The sequence below is a fragment of the Salmo salar genome, chromosome 13, assembly GCF_965601325.2.
Source record: "Salmo salar chromosome 13, fSalSal1, whole genome shotgun sequence".
NCBI classification, from domain to species: domain Eukaryota; kingdom Metazoa; phylum Chordata; class Actinopteri; order Salmoniformes; family Salmonidae; genus Salmo; species Salmo salar.
The window spans coordinates 74,809,332-74,826,303 of record NC_138303.1 but is presented as its reverse complement, the minus strand read 5'-3'; the positions used below and the strand labels follow the sequence as shown (position 1 = coordinate 74,826,303).

At 45.6% G+C, this 16,972-nt stretch overlaps 1 protein-coding gene across 2 annotated transcripts; it reads right to left on the bottom strand.

Moving 5' to 3' along the window:
- Positions 1-7: 7 nt before the first annotated feature.
- On the bottom strand, positions 8-15,140 carry LOC106567693 (uncharacterized). Of its 2 annotated transcripts, none has more exons than XM_014137281.3 (13): positions 14,524-15,140; positions 13,609-13,824; positions 13,237-13,398; positions 13,024-13,104; positions 12,661-12,826; positions 10,556-10,647; positions 10,358-10,437; positions 10,098-10,219; positions 9,904-10,003; positions 9,546-9,818; positions 7,740-9,395; positions 7,437-7,544; positions 8-3,521 (listed from the first exon to the last, which is right to left on the bottom strand). In XM_014137281.3, exons 1-13 carry the CDS (start codon positions 15,093-15,095, stop codon positions 3,421-3,423), a joined length of 3,729 nt encoding a protein of 1,242 aa, XP_013992756.3. In that variant the 5' UTR covers positions 15,096-15,140; the 3' UTR covers positions 8-3,420. The 2 variants fall into 2 exon arrangements, with proteins under 2 accessions (XP_013992756.3, XP_013992757.3); XM_014137282.3 differs by having other exon boundaries at positions 7,740-9,392.
- Positions 15,141-16,972: the final 1,832 nt, after the last annotated feature.

The following is a 16,972-nucleotide window of genomic DNA, read 5'->3' as shown; positions in this document are numbered from 1 at the left end:
CAGTCACTAAGATATCTTTATCATATTTTATTTAAAACCAGTACATCTAAGACATGAGCAGAGGGGAGAATGTTATAATACGCTGCCCATGTCTGCACATTCACTCTCTCGAATTGCCCATTGTGAGCAGATGTTTGCGTTCCCATTCACAGTAATATACCTCTAACACTTTACATGTTTTAAAGTCAACATTGTCATTTGAAGCTTCAACAAAATAAAAACACAAGGAAAAGCTTTGGCCCTTGATTAAATCCATAGTTATGTACAGCCATAGGTCCAAATGTTAATCATGACTTATTTACACAGCTCTGCACAAGGGTAAATGACTGTTCAATTTACAAATGGGTAAAGCACAAAAGTGTGAATGGATTATGAACCCAAAAATGTGACAGTGTGGTTAAATATACTACATTCAATGTTTTGTGCTTTACAAATTCTGCATACGCAAGATATGGACCAACAAGCTAAGACAATGATAAAGTCCTGTCTATGGGAACAAACAAGGTGGCCAGGACATTAAATATGGTTTGAGTTGACCTTCAGCACATTGTCCACCCATCTGTCATAAGCAGATATCACAAGATGTAAAAACAAGTAGTTAACTGAGCAAAACAAAACAGCCTTCTTTCAAAAGCTATCAGTCAAAAATGACCACAGGGCAGACTTCATTGATCTCACTTCACTTCCTGATAACTGAGGTGGGGTGCTATCAATTGTTAAAGGGATTTAAGTATAACATGGGTATCATACATAGTTACATCTTGGAATGATGCATTTTAAAATATAATTTAAAAGAATGAACAGGGGACTTTAGTCCCATCAAAAATAAACTCACATTTAAGTCAGTCTTTCTATACACACACACCTCACACAGTAACACACAAAGCCACAAGTCTCATTCAAGTCTAAAGCAACACAATTCACATTTGTCAGGCTTGTACTATACACAATGATCAGACAGACAGCATTCCTTTACAGTACCCATACAGTAGCAGACCCAGTATGCCCTCCTATAAAAAAGTGGAGCTCTTACAAAGGGAAACTTTTAGACGCTTTTATTCCACAATTTCATTACGGTTGAGGAAACCTTAACGAACTAGAAAAATTCTATAAACTAGACCAATTGTCTCAGTGAGCCAAGCTTGAAGGAATTCTAAAAGGCAACCTGCCTTAATACAAAAATAAAGTTTGTGTACTTTGACACTATTTAGCCAAATCATGCCCCCCACACACACTCATACACCCCTCACAATAACTAGCCTAATTGGCTCGACCAGGAGAGGTTCCGATTAAAAATTAGTATTCAAAAATCCTAGTTCTGTCTCAAGAGGGGCGGACCAATTAAGAACCGATTCAACACCCGAGGTAATTTTTGTAACCTACATGGTTAGTCATGGTTAGCGCACAAAGAGGTTAGGTTTGACTTGAAAGACAATTCCCCTCCAGTTCCTTTAGTCCTGAGTTTTGATCCAGCATTAATGAAAAGAACACCTCTCCTGCTGTGCACATTAGTGAATCCAGTTGTACTGTCACACTCAAACACATTCATCAATAAACTGTTACAGTCCCAACAAAACTCAGAACCTCACCCATTGAGCATGCGGGTAAAACCACGTCCGGCACTAGCAATATGCCGCCATTCACCACATTACTTCCTCCAAGCCAGACTCACCGAGGCAAAAATAGTAACAAGCTAAAATCACCAGAAAAGACTTGAGGGGAATCATACAGGGGAGGGGAAAGCGGTTTGACTGCTGAAGGCGCACGTAAAGTATGTCTACCTGCAACCCTTAAGAGGGGAGCATGTAAACTCCAAATTCAATTCTCTTATAAATGCACTCGTCTTTGTCTTGATAGTATACAGATGCAGGGGTCTTGTGGTACAGTGCCCAGATGTTTGTAGTTTCTATCATTGCCAGTCAGATGAAAGTGGGGCTGGCATTGAAGATAGAAATTGTTCTGTGCCATGTCATTGTGAGGAACACTTACAACACTGGCTTTCACTGATCAAGCAGGGTCTTCATCAATCAAGACTGTGACTAGTTGAATCTGTGTTCAGTGCTGGGGAAGACTCCATCCCCTATGGCTCTCCAGGACCACGTTACCCATCCCTCCCATAGCACACACCTGCTCTTAATAACCGCGTTTAAAATGCATCCTTACTTCCTTGTAGTAATACCTAGGTTAGGAGGAAAGTACAGTAGCTTGCTTTTACCCAGCCAATGTAATACAATGCTCAGAAGTTACTTCAAGGAAAAAAAGGAAGGATTTGTTAAGATTCTCAACCAGTCCCCAGATCTGTTTTGAATGCCCCCACCTCCCATCATTATGGTGAGAGCAGGAGTAGTGGGGAAAAGGAGAGATAGTCTAGTACAAAAAGGACCCATGAAAGGTCTAAGTGGTAGAAGAGATTATTTTGTAGGTCAAACCTTAAGTATTGGCTTTGGTTTTCAGCACAAGTCCAGGGTAACCTATTTACACCAACACAATGGTGACCCATTAATGACTACTACCCTGGGACTCCACATTATGTATACATGTGTTATGTTTAACTGATCCCATGATGGCATTCTGATAAAGGATTTTATTGTTCACCTTATTCTGTCATTCAGGATCAAACAAGTATAAAAACTACATTGCAGGAATGCTTCCCAGTGTCTGTGATACTGTACAATAATAAAAAGGGCATATCTGGGACCAATACACCAAGCACTCATTCAAAACAGCTAAGGCCTAACTAGTGCAGAGATGCCACATACGTCTAAATTAACCCAAATAAAAAATGTCTTTCAAATGTAAAATAAACAATTCATTATCTCTAAACTGTCAACATCTCCTATATAGTATGGTTACCATGTACAGCTGGATAAATCCACACAGATCATACTGTATGTGAGCCCCATCTTGACCATGGGCACATGTCAGAAAAACACGTTCAGCTCTTCTATAGCCATTAACACAGCCCTGCTTAGAATTTCATACATTAACAAGTGTAAGCACGCGTCTCGATTCGACTGTCAAAAATGTGTCATGAAACAGGCGTAGTAGGGGAAATCCTAAAGCCGGGACAGAAAGTTGTTTTAATTGGATATGCTTCCCTCAAAGTCTTTTCTCTTTCAAGTTTAACAGACTATCGTTTTGCCTCATATCCCCCTTTCTTTTCGTCACTGTGAGAGTGGCTACACTGTCAGTAGAGCGGTAGACAGCCTAGTAGGAGTGTGTGCTCCTCTGCTAACCCTGTACCACAAAGGGGGCCAGCCCGGCCAGGGGAACAGAAGGCTAGGGAGGGCTGTTGGTCTGACTGGGGTTACAATGTGTTAGCAATGGAAGTATCAGTTCAGCTCCTCTGGAGGATGTCATGGCAGTGCTGAATGGGTAAGGGCTTCCAGGCTATGCCAGATGCTACCACACCTGGTTAGGCTACTTCTTCCTGGGGTGCTGCCTTCGGGCCTGTAGCCTCTGGCGTGCCCCTGATGTTTTGGAGCCAGCGCCGATGGAGAACGAAGGAGCTGATGGAGAGCCTGGTCACAAAGAACAAGAGAGTTAGCATGTCAACACAAAAATGCACCTGGCTGTTGACTAGAACCACCACAGTTTATCAGAGTCAAAAAGAAATAAGGATGATGGTAATTGAATTACTGTAACTTATGGAAGACCATGAAAACAAAATAACTGTCAATTCAAATTCTGAACTTTATTTTCATGTAGATGAACTTTGCCTAATAGTGGGAGTTTACACAATCTATTAAACTTTCTACGTCGCCGCCTCTTTCCTTTGATGCTGGAGCAGCTAATCCACTAGATGATCGGGGCTGTAGAACGCTACGGGCTGTGGCACTTCAGTATAAAAATTGTTTGACATGTAGACTTCTTATACAATGCAGGTTTTCATTGCTTGCTAGTAAATATATATATATATATATATTTTTTAAGGTTGGATGTGTGACTATTCATTCATTATTCATTCTATGAGGCCTATAATGCGCTAATGTGTCAAATGGATAATGCGCCAATCCTTTCCAACCTGTCATGATATAGTCTGATACGGAATCTTTTACATTTCTAGACTGATCAGGCCCGGCCGCTATGCCAACCTAGGCGACACCAAAAAAACTGCTGCCCTCCAATCCACGCAAAGTAGAATAGTAGCCTAGGCTATAGTGTCGGCCGGCAATGCACTTGTGTATGCCCAAGTGGTAGCCTACCGTTTGTAAAACAGGCAATTTATCATTAATCCCTGTCATTTGGTTACATGCATGTCTGTCCCCATTTTACTTTCCTTGTCAATAAATTATCTTATAGCCTACTTTCGGAAAGCCTAAGGTAGGCCTAGGTTTTTTTTATTACTTTGAAGGACAAATATTTTTTGTGTCTGACATACACTGGTGGCTTTGACTGACAAATTCGTGCATGTTCGCTGATTCTCTATAGGCCTATACGTGTTTGTGTATACACACAGCAAAAAAAAGAAACGTCCCCTTTTCAGGACTTGATCTTTCAAAGATCATTTGTAAAAATCCAAATAACTTCACAGATCTTCATTGTAAAAAGGATTAACACTGTTTCCCATGCTTGTTAAATGAACCATAAACAATTGATTAACATGCACCTGTAGAACAGTCGTTAAGACACTAACAGCTTACAGATGGTACGCAATTAACGTCACAGTTATGAAAACATAGGACAGTAAAGAGGTCTTTCTACTGACTGAAAAACACCAAAAGAAAGATGCCCATACTAGTAATGTCCGTACTAAGAGACGGCTAAGCCAGCGCTACAGGGAGACAGAACAGACAGCTGATCATCCTCGCAGTGGCAGACCACGTGTAACACCTGCACAGGATCGGTACGTCACACCTGCGGGACAGGTACAGGATGGCAACAACTGCCCCGAGTTAGACTGTCCGCAATAGGCTGAGAGAGGCTGGACTGAGGGCTTTTAGGCCTGTTGTAAGGCAGGTCCTCACCAGACAACACTGGCAACAACGTCACCTATGGGCACAAGCCCACCGTCGCTGGACCAGACAGGACTGGCAAAAAGTGCTCTTCACTGACGAGTCGCGGTTTTGTCTCACCAGGGGCGATTCGCATTTATAGTCAAATGAATGAGTGTTAGAGGCCTGTACTCTGGAGCGGGATCGATTTGGAGGTGGAGGGTCCATCATGGTCTGGGACGGTGTGTCACAGCATCATCGGACTGAGCTTGTTGTCATAGCAGGCAATCTCAACGCTGTGCGTTACAGGGAAGACATTCGCCTCCCTCATGTGGTGCCCTTCCTGCAGGCTCATCCTGACATGACCCTTCAGCATGACAACGCCACCAGCCATACTGCTCGTTCTGGGCACAATTTCCTGCAAGACAGGAATGTCAGTGTTCTGCCATGGCCAGCGAAGAGCCCAGATCAATCCCAATGAGCAAGTCTGGGACCTGCTGGATCGGAGGGTGAAGGCTAGGGCCATTCCCCCCAGAAATGTCCGGGAACTTGCAGGTGCCTTGGTGGAAGAGTGGGGTAAAATCTCACAGCAAGAACTGGCAAATCTGGTGCAGTCCATGAGGAGGAGATGCACTGCAGTACTTAATGCAGCTGGTGGCCACACCAGATACTGACTTACTTTTGACACCCCCTTTGTTCAGGGACACATTCAATTTCTGTTAGTCACATGTCTGTGGAACTTGTTCAGTATGTCTGTTGTTGAATCTTATTTTGTTCATACAAATATTTACACGTTAAGTTCTGAAAATAAACACAATTGACACTGACAGGACGTTTCTTTTTTTGCTGAGATATATACACACACAAAAGTATGTGGACATGCCTTCAAATTAGTCGATTACTCTATTTCAGCCACACCCGTTGCTGATAGGTGTATAAAAAAACGAGCCCACAGCCATGTAATCTCCATAGACAAACATTGGCAGTAGAATGGCCTTACTGAAGAGCTCAGTGACTTTCAAGGTGGCACTGTCACAGGATGCCACCTTTCCAACAAGTCAGTTCGTCAAATTTCTGCCCTGGTCAACTGTAAGTGCTGCCATTATGAAGTGATAACATCTAGGAGCAAAGTGGTAGGCCACAAGCTCACAGAACAGGACCGCCGAGCACTGAATCATGTAAAAATCATCTGTCCTCGGTTGCAACACTCACTACTGAGTTCCAAACTGCCTCTGGAAGCAACGTCATCACAATAACTGTTTGTCAGGAGCTTCATGAAATGGGTTTCCATCATGAAATGGGTTTCCATGGCCAAGCAGCCGCACACAAGCCTAAGATCACCATGCGCAATGCCAAGCATGGGCTGGAGTGGTGTAAAGCATGCCGCCATTGGACTCTGGAAACACGTCCTCTGGAGTGATGAATCCCACTTCATCTGGCAGACGAATCTGGGTTTGGCGGATGCCAATAGAACGCTACCTGCCCCAATGCATAGTGTCAACTGTAAAGTTCGGAGGTGGGGGAATAATGGTCTGGGGCTGTTTTTCATGGTTCGGGCTCCCTAGTTCCAGTGAAGGGAAATCTTAACGCTACAGCATACAACTACATTCTAGACAATTCTGCTTGTGGAAGGCGCTTTCCTGTTTCAGCATGACAATGCCTTCGTGCACAAAGCGGGGTCCATACAGAAATGGTTTGTCGAGATCGGTGTGGAAGAACTTGACTGGCCTGCACAGAGCCCCGACCTCAACCCCATCAAGCAACTGAGATGAATTGAAACGCCGACTGCGAGCCAGACCTAATCGCCCAACATCAGTGCCCGACCTCACTAATGCTTGTGGCTGAATGGAAGCAAGTCCCCACAGCAATGCTCCCACATCTAGTGCAAAGCCGTCCCAGAAGAGTGGAGGCTGTTATAGCAGCAAAGGGTGGGGGGGGGGGGACCAACTCCATGTTAATGCCCATGATTTTGGAATTCAATCTTTGGCAAGCAGGTGTCCACATACTTTTGGTCACGCTGTGTATGTCCACTCAAAAAGCTTCCTAAAGTAGCCTGCCTGGACTCCATCTCTATAATAAAATTCAAACAGTCCCGTCATGATGTAACTTGTCAAAAGGCCTGTTTTCAGTAGCTTAGACTACATTATTACAGCATCTTCTCTGAAGAATATGTCAATGCCACCAGATAACCACAGCAGCAGGGTTGTGACTTTTGCGAATATTTCGGGAAAACTGGGAGAAACCCATCGAACCTCATTTGAATGGTTTTCTGCATCGAAATAGGATCTGTATTTAAACAAAATGATATACAGGAAAGCCAACAGACAAGGACAGCATACATCTTTATTTGACTCCATTAATGTTGCGTCAATATGACAATGCAACAGATCCTCTCCAACCTGGCATTTCTTCATTTGTTGATGAATATTTATAAGTAATAACCTGAATAATAATAATAATAATAATAATAATAACACCCCCCCCCCCCGGTTATTTTCTTACCGAATGATGAGGATCCCATAGCACTGAATCCTTGGACTGGAGTTCCTGGGCTTCCAAAGGGGACAGGACCTGCAGCTGTGCTCTGGCCAAAAGCAGGGGTAGCCATCCCTGTACATGTGACAGCAATAAATGAACAATTAGGGATTAAAATAAAATACAAACTTGTTTGAACTGGTCCTATGAATTGGCCAAAAATGTAAAGTACTACTTCTGCCACCAAATGCAGAATTGATAAAAATTTGTGAATTCCTGAAATCATAATCAGTAAAAGAGTGGGTCTTATATTATACTAGATCTACTAACCAAAGTTGAAGCCTGGCGTCTGTGTTGTGGGGTTAGAGGTTCCAAACTGAGTGCCTGAAATGGCTGCGCCGAAGTTGAATCCTCCAGTGGCTGGCTGGGCAGGGGTAGCAGGGGCCTGCTGTGTGGACACACCACCAAACGAGAAAGTTGGGGCGGAGGCTGGGAGTATGCCGACAGTCTGGGTGGCAGAGCCAAAGGCCGGGGCTGCTGGGGTGCCCGTGGTGTTGCCAAATGCAAAACCTGTGGAGTTTGCTCCAAATGCCAGCTTAGTGGTGGTCCCAAAGGTAGAGGCCGCCGTAGTGGCAGCCGCGCCAAAAGCAAAAGGAGCAGGGGTGGCCCCAGTGGCAGGTGACCCAAATGTGAAAGGATTAGCTGCCGCAGTAGCAGCCGGGGCCTGAATCGCACTGGGGAACGCCGATGCCGCCGGAGCTTCGAACGACGACTTCCCAAACGTGAAAGTGGACTGGTTTGCAGGTGCAGAAGCAGTAGCAGTGGCTGCGGCTGCAGTGGCCATGCCAAAGCCACCGAAGGATGCGGTGGTAGAGTTCTGGGTGGCTACAGGCTGGCCAAAGGTGAATCCCCCCTGGGCGGTGGCTGAGGGGGCAGGTTGAGTGGCGCCAGAGGTGGTGGTCATCGCACCAAACGAAAAGCCGCTGTTGCTAGTGGTGGCGGCTGTGGTGGAGCTGAGGGTGGGTCCAGGAGCTGTGGTGGAGGCGGTGCCGAACTGGAAGGTACTTCCTGTGGCAGGGGCAGTGGTTGTGGCAGCAGTCGTTGCAGGCAGCGCACTCCAGTTTCCAAACAGAGACTTGACAGATGGCGGGGCGGCTGGGTTGGTGGAGGGGGCGGTGCTATTAGACAGCCCAGTGAACAGGGAGGCGGCTGGGGCCACTGTACTACTGTTGGTTAGCCTGCTGAACACTGTGGCAGATGCACTGGCATTGGAGGGGGCTGAGGTGGAGGCTGGCTGTCCGAAAGCACTGGTGGCTGTGGCACTTCCAAATATGGGTTTAAAGGTGGGAAGAGCAGGTGTGCCCTCTGAGGCTGGGGCCGTGGCCCCGAAGATGGGCTTGAACACCGAGGCCAGGAGGGGATTATTACTACTGGTTGTTTCTGTGGTGGCGGTTGTGGTTGTGGTGGGGGCCGGTGAGGAGGACGGGGCAGTCAGTGGATTGGCCATTCCAAACAGGCTTGCTCCACCCAGGATGGGGACACTGCTGGGGGCCTTGGTGACTTGGCTCAGCGCCTGGGTGAAGGCAGAGGGCATGGTGCTGGCAGGCTGGGAGAGGGAGGGTAGTGCAGGCTGGGAGAGGGAGGGTAGTGCAGGCTGGGAGAGGGAGGGTAGTGCAGGCTGGGAGAGGGAGGGTAGTGCAGGCTGGGAGAGGGAGGGTAGTGCAGGCTGGGAGAGGGAGGGTAGTGCAGGCTGGGAGAGGGAGGGTAGTGCAGGCTGGGAGAGGGAGGGTAGTGCAGGCTGGGAGAGGGAGGGTAGTGCAGGCTGGGAGAGGGAGGGTAGTGCAGGCTGGGAGAGGGAGGGTAGTGCAGGCTGGGAGAGGGAGGGTAGTGCAGGCTGGGAGAGGGAGGGTAGTGCAGGCTGGGGAGCAGACAAGCTGGTCTTCGACTTCTGCTCTGCAGGCACCAGTGGTGCAGGGGGTGTCACTGCTGTCACCAAGGAGACAGCCGGAGCGGGAGGGAAAACAAGAGAAAAATAGACTTTTGAGTAACAACTCAGATAAACGAACCGTCACTCAACGGCAACTACCAAACAAAAGTGGCTCTCAACTTTAAATTATTGCTATGTGATTAACAGACCTGTAGTATTGTCAGCAGCAGCACTGGTGAGGGGGTTGTTCCTCATCATTTTCAGAGACTCCAGGAGGGGGTTGGTGACGGGGGAGGCTGTGGAGGTTGGGGCCATGGTGACAGTGCTTGAGGGGACGGGGTCCAGGTTGATGACGGGGATAGGAGCCGCCACACTAGCAGGCATTGATACGGTAAGATGGCTGGCCTGCAGGGTGGGTGTGGGGTTGCCTGACACAGGAGGCTTAGAAGATGTGGTCACTACTGGAGCAGGCTTCTCTGGCTCTGGAACAAAAGAAATGGCCCAAAATCAATATCTTATATTTTTTGGGACACTGGTTTAGAAAAGTTGGGAATTGGCAATATTCACCGGGCTCTTTGAGGACTGTGTTGATCTGGCTGAGAGCAGCTTTCTTCTCCTGATCCAGGTCTTTCACCGTGATGGTGTAGCCCAACTCAGGAGGTGGAGGCTGCAGACAACATCAATGTTAAGACTTCCTGTTTGTCAGATGATTAGCTACATGTCCCATTTGAGGACATGTTCTATTATGCAGTATTTCTCACCAAAGAGATTAGGTCTCCTCTACGGCTGGACACCAGCGGAATCTTACGTTTCCGTTTCCCACTACCGGCAGAGCCTGACGAGGCTGAAGCCACAGGGACTTCAGGGGCCGGAGCCAGCTTCCCTGTAACAGGACATACAGTGCATTGACTTAATGTGGTGGCTACCGTTATTTTGAATCAAAACTTAAGTCTCTTTTGGGACGTGACTAAAGCCCTGAACCTGATCTGAAGTGGAAAACGCATCATAAACATGTTCTAACCAGTGGTTGGTGCTGGGTCTGTCAACGTCTTGTCAGACCTCTCCAAGGACACAGAGCTGGGTGAGCGAGCGTCCTCTTCCCTGACATACAGGGGGAAAAAAATAAATATGTCACACTGCTAGCGGCCATGGCAGTTCTCATTTCATCACAGGACACGTGTGAACCTAGAAATGTTGTCTAGGAGGAGAGGGTGAATACCTGGGCTTTTTAGAGGCTCTCTCTGGGGTCTGGGACCGGGACGACCCAGGGCTGGAGAGCGGGGAGAGACTGCGGGTAGAGGCTTTTTTCCACTTTAAAACAAACGTGAAAATTAGGTTTAGGTTGGCACTCACCCCAGTTTTCTGACAAAATACATCAGTGTAGGTCAGCTCCAGGGTTTCCATTAGGAAATTGTGGCGGCGAACAACGTGACAGGGAAGATATAAATTTACCGGCCATTTGAGAAATATACCAGATCCATTGGGTGCGTAACCCATTAGGGTGTCCACCCAGTGTTCAGAATGACAAATCACAGTTACATTATGGTAATTCATCTTAACAGAACATGCAACTCCTGTAATGAAGCAGCCAATAAAACATCCTTTTCAAACACTTCCCAAAATGCAATTTGCAGGAAAACACCGTTCTAAACAGTGCACCTGATGCAAGCGGTTCCATATGTGATAGAGATGAAAATCTGTTAGAAACTTAAAAACAGGGGGACTCTAAAGATATAACTATGATGGGTTGTTAATATGACTACGGTAGGATTGTGCCTTTGGCTCCTGGACAACAAAAGAAAGTTATGATAACCAAATAGAACAGGAGAGAAACTGGTTTCAATGGCATATAAGGAAGTCTTTATAAAATAATTGCCTCCACATGTTTGGTTTGATTTTGCCTATTCTTTGAAGCAAGGTAAGACATGCCTCAATATCTATGTTTTCAAAATAGCCTACTGCCTCCAAGCTAACATTGCAAAGTGGTGGGTGACATGCTGATATCCTGCCTACCGTCGCACTTGAAAGGTGAATGGGAAGCTCGCTTCAGTTATCAGTTAAGAAAAAAAATATAACTCCTTTTAATCGTGGCCATCAAAACAACTTAACATGTGATTGCATTTAGAATTGCTGCACAATGACTGCACATTTCACTCCAGCAGCAATGAGCTGAGGAGTTGCAGCTGCTGTGTCTCGGGTGATGTTCCGCTGAAAATAGGGTGTCTGTTGTGCACGTGTGATAAATAAGATAAATGACAAAAACGCATACAAGACAATTTCATTCCACTAAATTACGCAAATTAACTTATAGCATGAAGGTCAAATGTATTAGATGAGTAGAGTATAGTTGCGATAACAGGCAATGCAATAAACTCCAAGAATGAAAGCTATATAAAAGGTTGGAATATAATAGAGAACTAGACAAAGTATTGCGATAGCGCTCATCTTTCTCGTGTTATGTGCTACGAACCGCTTCGCTCTTGGAGACATGGTAGCACCGCCGGAAGACTGATTTCCCATGATGCCTCCCATAAATTTTTTTAATTTAACCTTTATTTAACTAGGCAAGTCAGTTAAGAATTAAGAACAAATTCTTATTTACAATGATGACCTAGGAACAGTGGTTCAGGGGCAGAAGGACAGAGTTTAACCTTGTCAGCTCAGGGAGTTAATCTAGCAACCTTTTGGTTACTTGCCCAACGCTCTAACCACTAGGCTACCTGCCACCCCAACATAGCCAATATAATTGATTTGCGAGCCCCTATGAGCAAAGATTTTGCGGAAAAATGTTTCTGTTTACAGTAGTTAATTGTAAAAAAAACGATTCAGAAAATGAATTGCTCTAACTTGGGTTTTAAACCAGTCGGCTTTTAAAAATCAATCATCCATATGAGTCTTGGGGTATGGCTAAAGAAGCCACATGAGAAACCGCTCTAGTGCTGTCTGAGGTGATATTCCGGTCAAAATTTACTGTTTGTCGTGTGTGATAAATAGCACACACCATGAGTAATGAAAATGCAAACAAGCCAATTCCACTAAATTATGCATATTAACCTATATATCGATAAGCATGACTGTCAAATGTATTTCCATCGACTGGTATTGTCGATTAAAATCATTATTTTGCAGTGGGATTGTTTTTTTTCTCCAGGTCAATTTGGCCTGAAACTATTTTATTTATTAGCTTGTTTATTTTATTCCTAAAAACTGCACTTAATGGCTAATGGAAACCCTGGTGAGCTCTCAACTGAACTCATGGCTGTTGATCCCAAACAGAGGAATCCGATCAGAGGTGTACTGCCCATCCTAATTATAAAAAGGTACCTGAGTAACGCCTTGTGACGAGCTTAGGGAGCTGCGGATGGAGTTGCGGACCGAGCCCAGGGTGCCGCTGGGGGTCAGGCCACAGCTCACAGAGCTGATGGAGGAGGTGCGTGATCTCTTCATTGTTGACTCCTCCACCATAGCAGTCAGCCCTCGCTTCAGAGAACTGGGCCGACACAGGAGAGGAAACAGGATTTCAGGAGTGATTGGAGAGGATACAGTATTTGTATGAGATATATATATATACACACACACCTAACATTAAGAAGCCACTGAATGAAAGCACATTTGTATTCAAATTTAGTATCAGGACTTGAATCACTGAGACGGACAACTTTTTGTACAGGCATTGCTCCTACTCACTTCAGCACCAGCTGTGATGGAGCTCCATTGGGCAGTAGTGGCTCAAATGCCAAGTGAGCACTCCCACTGCTGTCATGGCGCCTAAGTGAACAAAGAGCAGGTGTACGGTGTAGACATGGTATTGTGTGGCTCTTGAAGACTAAGACACTAAAGTGTGAGAAGAACAATGGTACATTCCATACAACAGCATTTAATCCTGTGGTAGTCACATACCTCCTTTTGCTCTTTTGCCCTGCAGTGAAGCTCCTGTCATCTTCCACCACTCTTTTGCGACTCTCTTTGAGCACGCTCAGAACAGTCTCCCTGGAGCAGGGGTCTGCAGGGGCCCCCAGGCCTGGAGAGCCAAGGACTCCCGGGGAGTTCAAATGATCAAATCTGCACACACATAACAGCAGCAATTACAGAACAAATGTCAGTGGGGCCATCCAACAGCTAAGGATGTTTTCAAGCTTCACACACACTAAAATAATGTGCCACAGAACGATGACAAGTGTAAGATAAAGCTGCTTGCATTATCACTAACAGATCTTCAAAAAGTTTGATATAAGAATTAAAATGAGGCAAGACAGAGACAATATGACTTACAACTGGGATCGAGTGGTGTTGTGATCTGGCCTAGCGATCTTCACTGTGACTGGACTGTGGACTGCCGGAGAGTTGCGAGGGGTGAGAATATTCTTCTTTCTGAAGCCGTCCCACTGGGTTGGGGGCAGGATGCCCACAGAGGAGGTGCCCGTCTGCTGGAGGGGGTAGTGGCGCAGGGGAGTGATGGTAAACCTGCCCATAGTGCCAAGGGGCTCCCTGTACACAGAGTGGCCACAGGTTTAGGTCAATGCATTCTATACAAGAAACTGTCTGGCATAGATCATTGCTAAGCTGATTTCATATGCCACACAAGGACTTTAAGTAGCAAAATAGGGACATTTTCTCTGTCAAGAGGGAGCTCTGACCAACCATTTATTTACATATCGACTCTCATAACCATATCAATGTTTTGAAAATGACTGTAAAAGTTGTAACTGCAGTGATCATTACAACAGAAAAGTGTATTACTCTAGTAACTAGTTAACGCATGTTAGTGCCATACAGTCCAAAGTACCGTATGGTCTCAATCAGGAATTGAGTGGGAAGGAACACTCCCTGCCTTGCAAGGAATGGAGCCGATAGCAACTCCCACATTTTCAAATCTTGGAGGGAATGCTAGGACGCGTTGCGGCGAAGCCGCAAGTCTTCTCAATACATTTCAAAACAAATGTTTTTATATTTACTGATAACTAACTACGATGATAACTTTCCTAACGTTTAAAATCGTTTAACTGCACCATGTGTGCAACATGATCCGCAATCGAAACATTTTCTTCAGAATTTAGCACGTTGCATTGGCAAACCTGCTAACGTTAACTAGCTACGTTAGCTGATGTGTTAGGATAACTAGCCACTGTTAGCTGATCAGCGAAATGTTATGTTAGCTAGCTAAGTAAATATTATTTCAGTACTCACCCCCCGATTGACAGTCCTCTGTTTGGAGTAATGACAGCCTGGTTGGGTCGAGCCAATCTTTCGCGTAAAGTTAGTTGTTCTCGTGCGTTGGGGTTAGCACCCGAACTTGCACCCGCTCGCGGCCTCCCCACAACTGAGGGAGGACTTTCTGCCTTCCCAATGTAACTTCCCATGAGTATATCCCGAGGACTGAGAAGAAATGAGTCACTGTGTCCCGCGTCTTTCCGACAAATAGCGCTCTCGAAACGTCGTTGGTCAGTAAATACTACTGATTCCCGAACATAATCCTTGGCGGTGCGACTTCTAACTCTTCCCGCTGTGGGTACTCCGTTTGCAATCCCTGGCAACCAGCGTCGCAGCACGGGTGGAATTGTCAGACCACGGCGTGGATGAGGGCCTAACCTAACGTAGAGAGATTCTCCGCTGTGATAATAACAGGCGACGCAACAAACTCCAAGAATGAAAGCTATGTAAAGCAATGTTGGAATATAATAGAGAACTAGAGAGAATATTGCGGTAGCACAGAACACGAGAGAGATAAGCGCTATTAACCGCTTCTCTCTTGAAGACATGGCGGCGCCGCGCCGCCGGGAGGACTTTGATATCCCATGATGCCGCGCGTCAACATAGCTAATATAATTTATTCGCGAGCCCCGATAAACGCAGATTCGTAAAATAATGTTTTACTGTTTACAATATTTTTTAAAAAATACACCCAAGAATCAGAAATGTAATTGCTCTAACTTGGGTATCGCACCGGATTTTAAAAAAAAAACATGATTCCTTAGTCAATCATACAGATGTGCCTTCTGAGGTATGACTGAAGAAACAATGAAGTCTATGATGAGAGCCATAGCCCTGCACCTACAACATTATGCACATTCCAGTGGTGTAAATTACTTTAAGGTAGTACTTAAGTAGTATTTTGGGGTATCTGTACTTTACTGTTTATTTGACAGCTTTTAATTCACTCCTAAAGAAAATGTACTTTTTACTCCATACATTTTCCCTGACACACAAAAGTACTCATATTTTGAATGCTTAGCAGGACAGAAAAATTGTCTAATTCACACATTTATCAGCAAGCTCTCAGTATAGTGTTCATGTGACGTCTATTCTTTTTCAAAGGAGTGAAAGTTTCTCTGTTCATTGTATTGTACACTGTGTGTGCATCTGAGTGTGTGTCTTCATAGAAAGAGATTTGTCTAAGGGTTAATGGAGGACCAGCTGTCCCATTACAGGTTTAGGGGCAGGTGTGTAACGCCCCTCCATCCATTTTCTCTCCCCAAAGCTCATCTTTATTAATGCACAGGTCAGAGGTCACCCCCTAAATCAGGCTTGTGTCGCTAGGGGACTGAGACAACATGAGACATTATGGGGGTGATGCTGCCTCTGAGCGAGACTGTTGTCCTGTAACCCCCCCTCTCCAGTTCTGGTACTTTCAGAGAACAAAGACACCCCAATTGGCAAGGCTCTCACTAGCCATAATCAACTCTGTGCAGATGGCGCTGGGCTAACCGCTCAGCTAATGGCTTTAACTTGGCACTTCTTGGATTAGCATTCTGCTGCCAGACCCCCAGCCAGCATCCACAGGAGGGGCCGGCCGGGCCAATTACCAACCCTAATCTGGGTTGGTAATTGCGGGCTGTAAATGCGGGCTGTGCCTGGTGGGGTGAGGGGGACACCCCTGGTACTCGGTCACCCTCTTTCATCGATTTACTGTCTGTGTCATTCCCGCTGTCTGACTTACCAATTACCATAGTCAACACATGGTCTGCAAAGAACCTTATTTATGTTGTATCGGGTGGTGCTGGTGTTTTGGGCCTGAAAACGTAAGTCTTTGTGTCTGTTTTTTTTTGTGGAAGGAATATGTAGATCTGTGAATTATAGGCAACATTCTGTTGTTTCTCTCTTTCTCAACATCCTCAGTTCTGTGCTGCTGTCAATTTGTATTTTTCCTCACTGTCTGTTGTAAGAGTCATTGCTAAGAGTCATATTTAAGGGGGTCGTAAACTAAAAGCAGCGTTACCATGGTCAGTTTCCCTGCCCTCTACCCAGCTGTGTCTCTGGTACTTATGTCGACCCCCCCCCCCCCCCAAACACCATCTGCTAAAGTGAAGGGTAATTACAAAACACCGACCATCCCCACCCAAGCAGCTACCCCTCTTGACTTTGATGGGCCCCCATTCTAACCACCCAACCTTCACTACCCCCCTCTTGATAAAGGATGATAAAGGAGTTATTGATATTGGGATAGGGAAACAGGGCTTTTCAATTAATTATAATCAAATGGATTTATAAAGCCCTTTTTACATCAGCCAATGTCAAAGTGCTGTACAGGAACCCAGCCTAAAACCCCAAACAGCAAGCAATGCAGAAGCACGCTGGCTAGGAGAAACTCCCTAGAAAGGCGGGAACCTAGGAAGAAACAGTCAAGAGGAACCAGGTA

Bases quoted from the DNA above. Each gene is read 5' to 3' on its own strand.
- LOC106567693 (XM_014137281.3), bottom strand. From the start codon at position 15,095: ATGTCTTCAAGAGAGAAGCGGTTAATAGCGCTTATCTCTCTCGTGTTC. The intron at 12,827-13,023 runs GTGAGTAGGAGC...GTGTCGGCCCAG, and splicing joins CCATCACAGCTGGTGCTGAA to TTCTCTGAAGCGAGGGCTGA. The intron at 3,522-7,436 runs GTAAGAAAATAA...CTTTGTGACCAG, and splicing joins TATGGGATCCTCATCATTCG to GCTCTCCATCAGCTCCTTCG.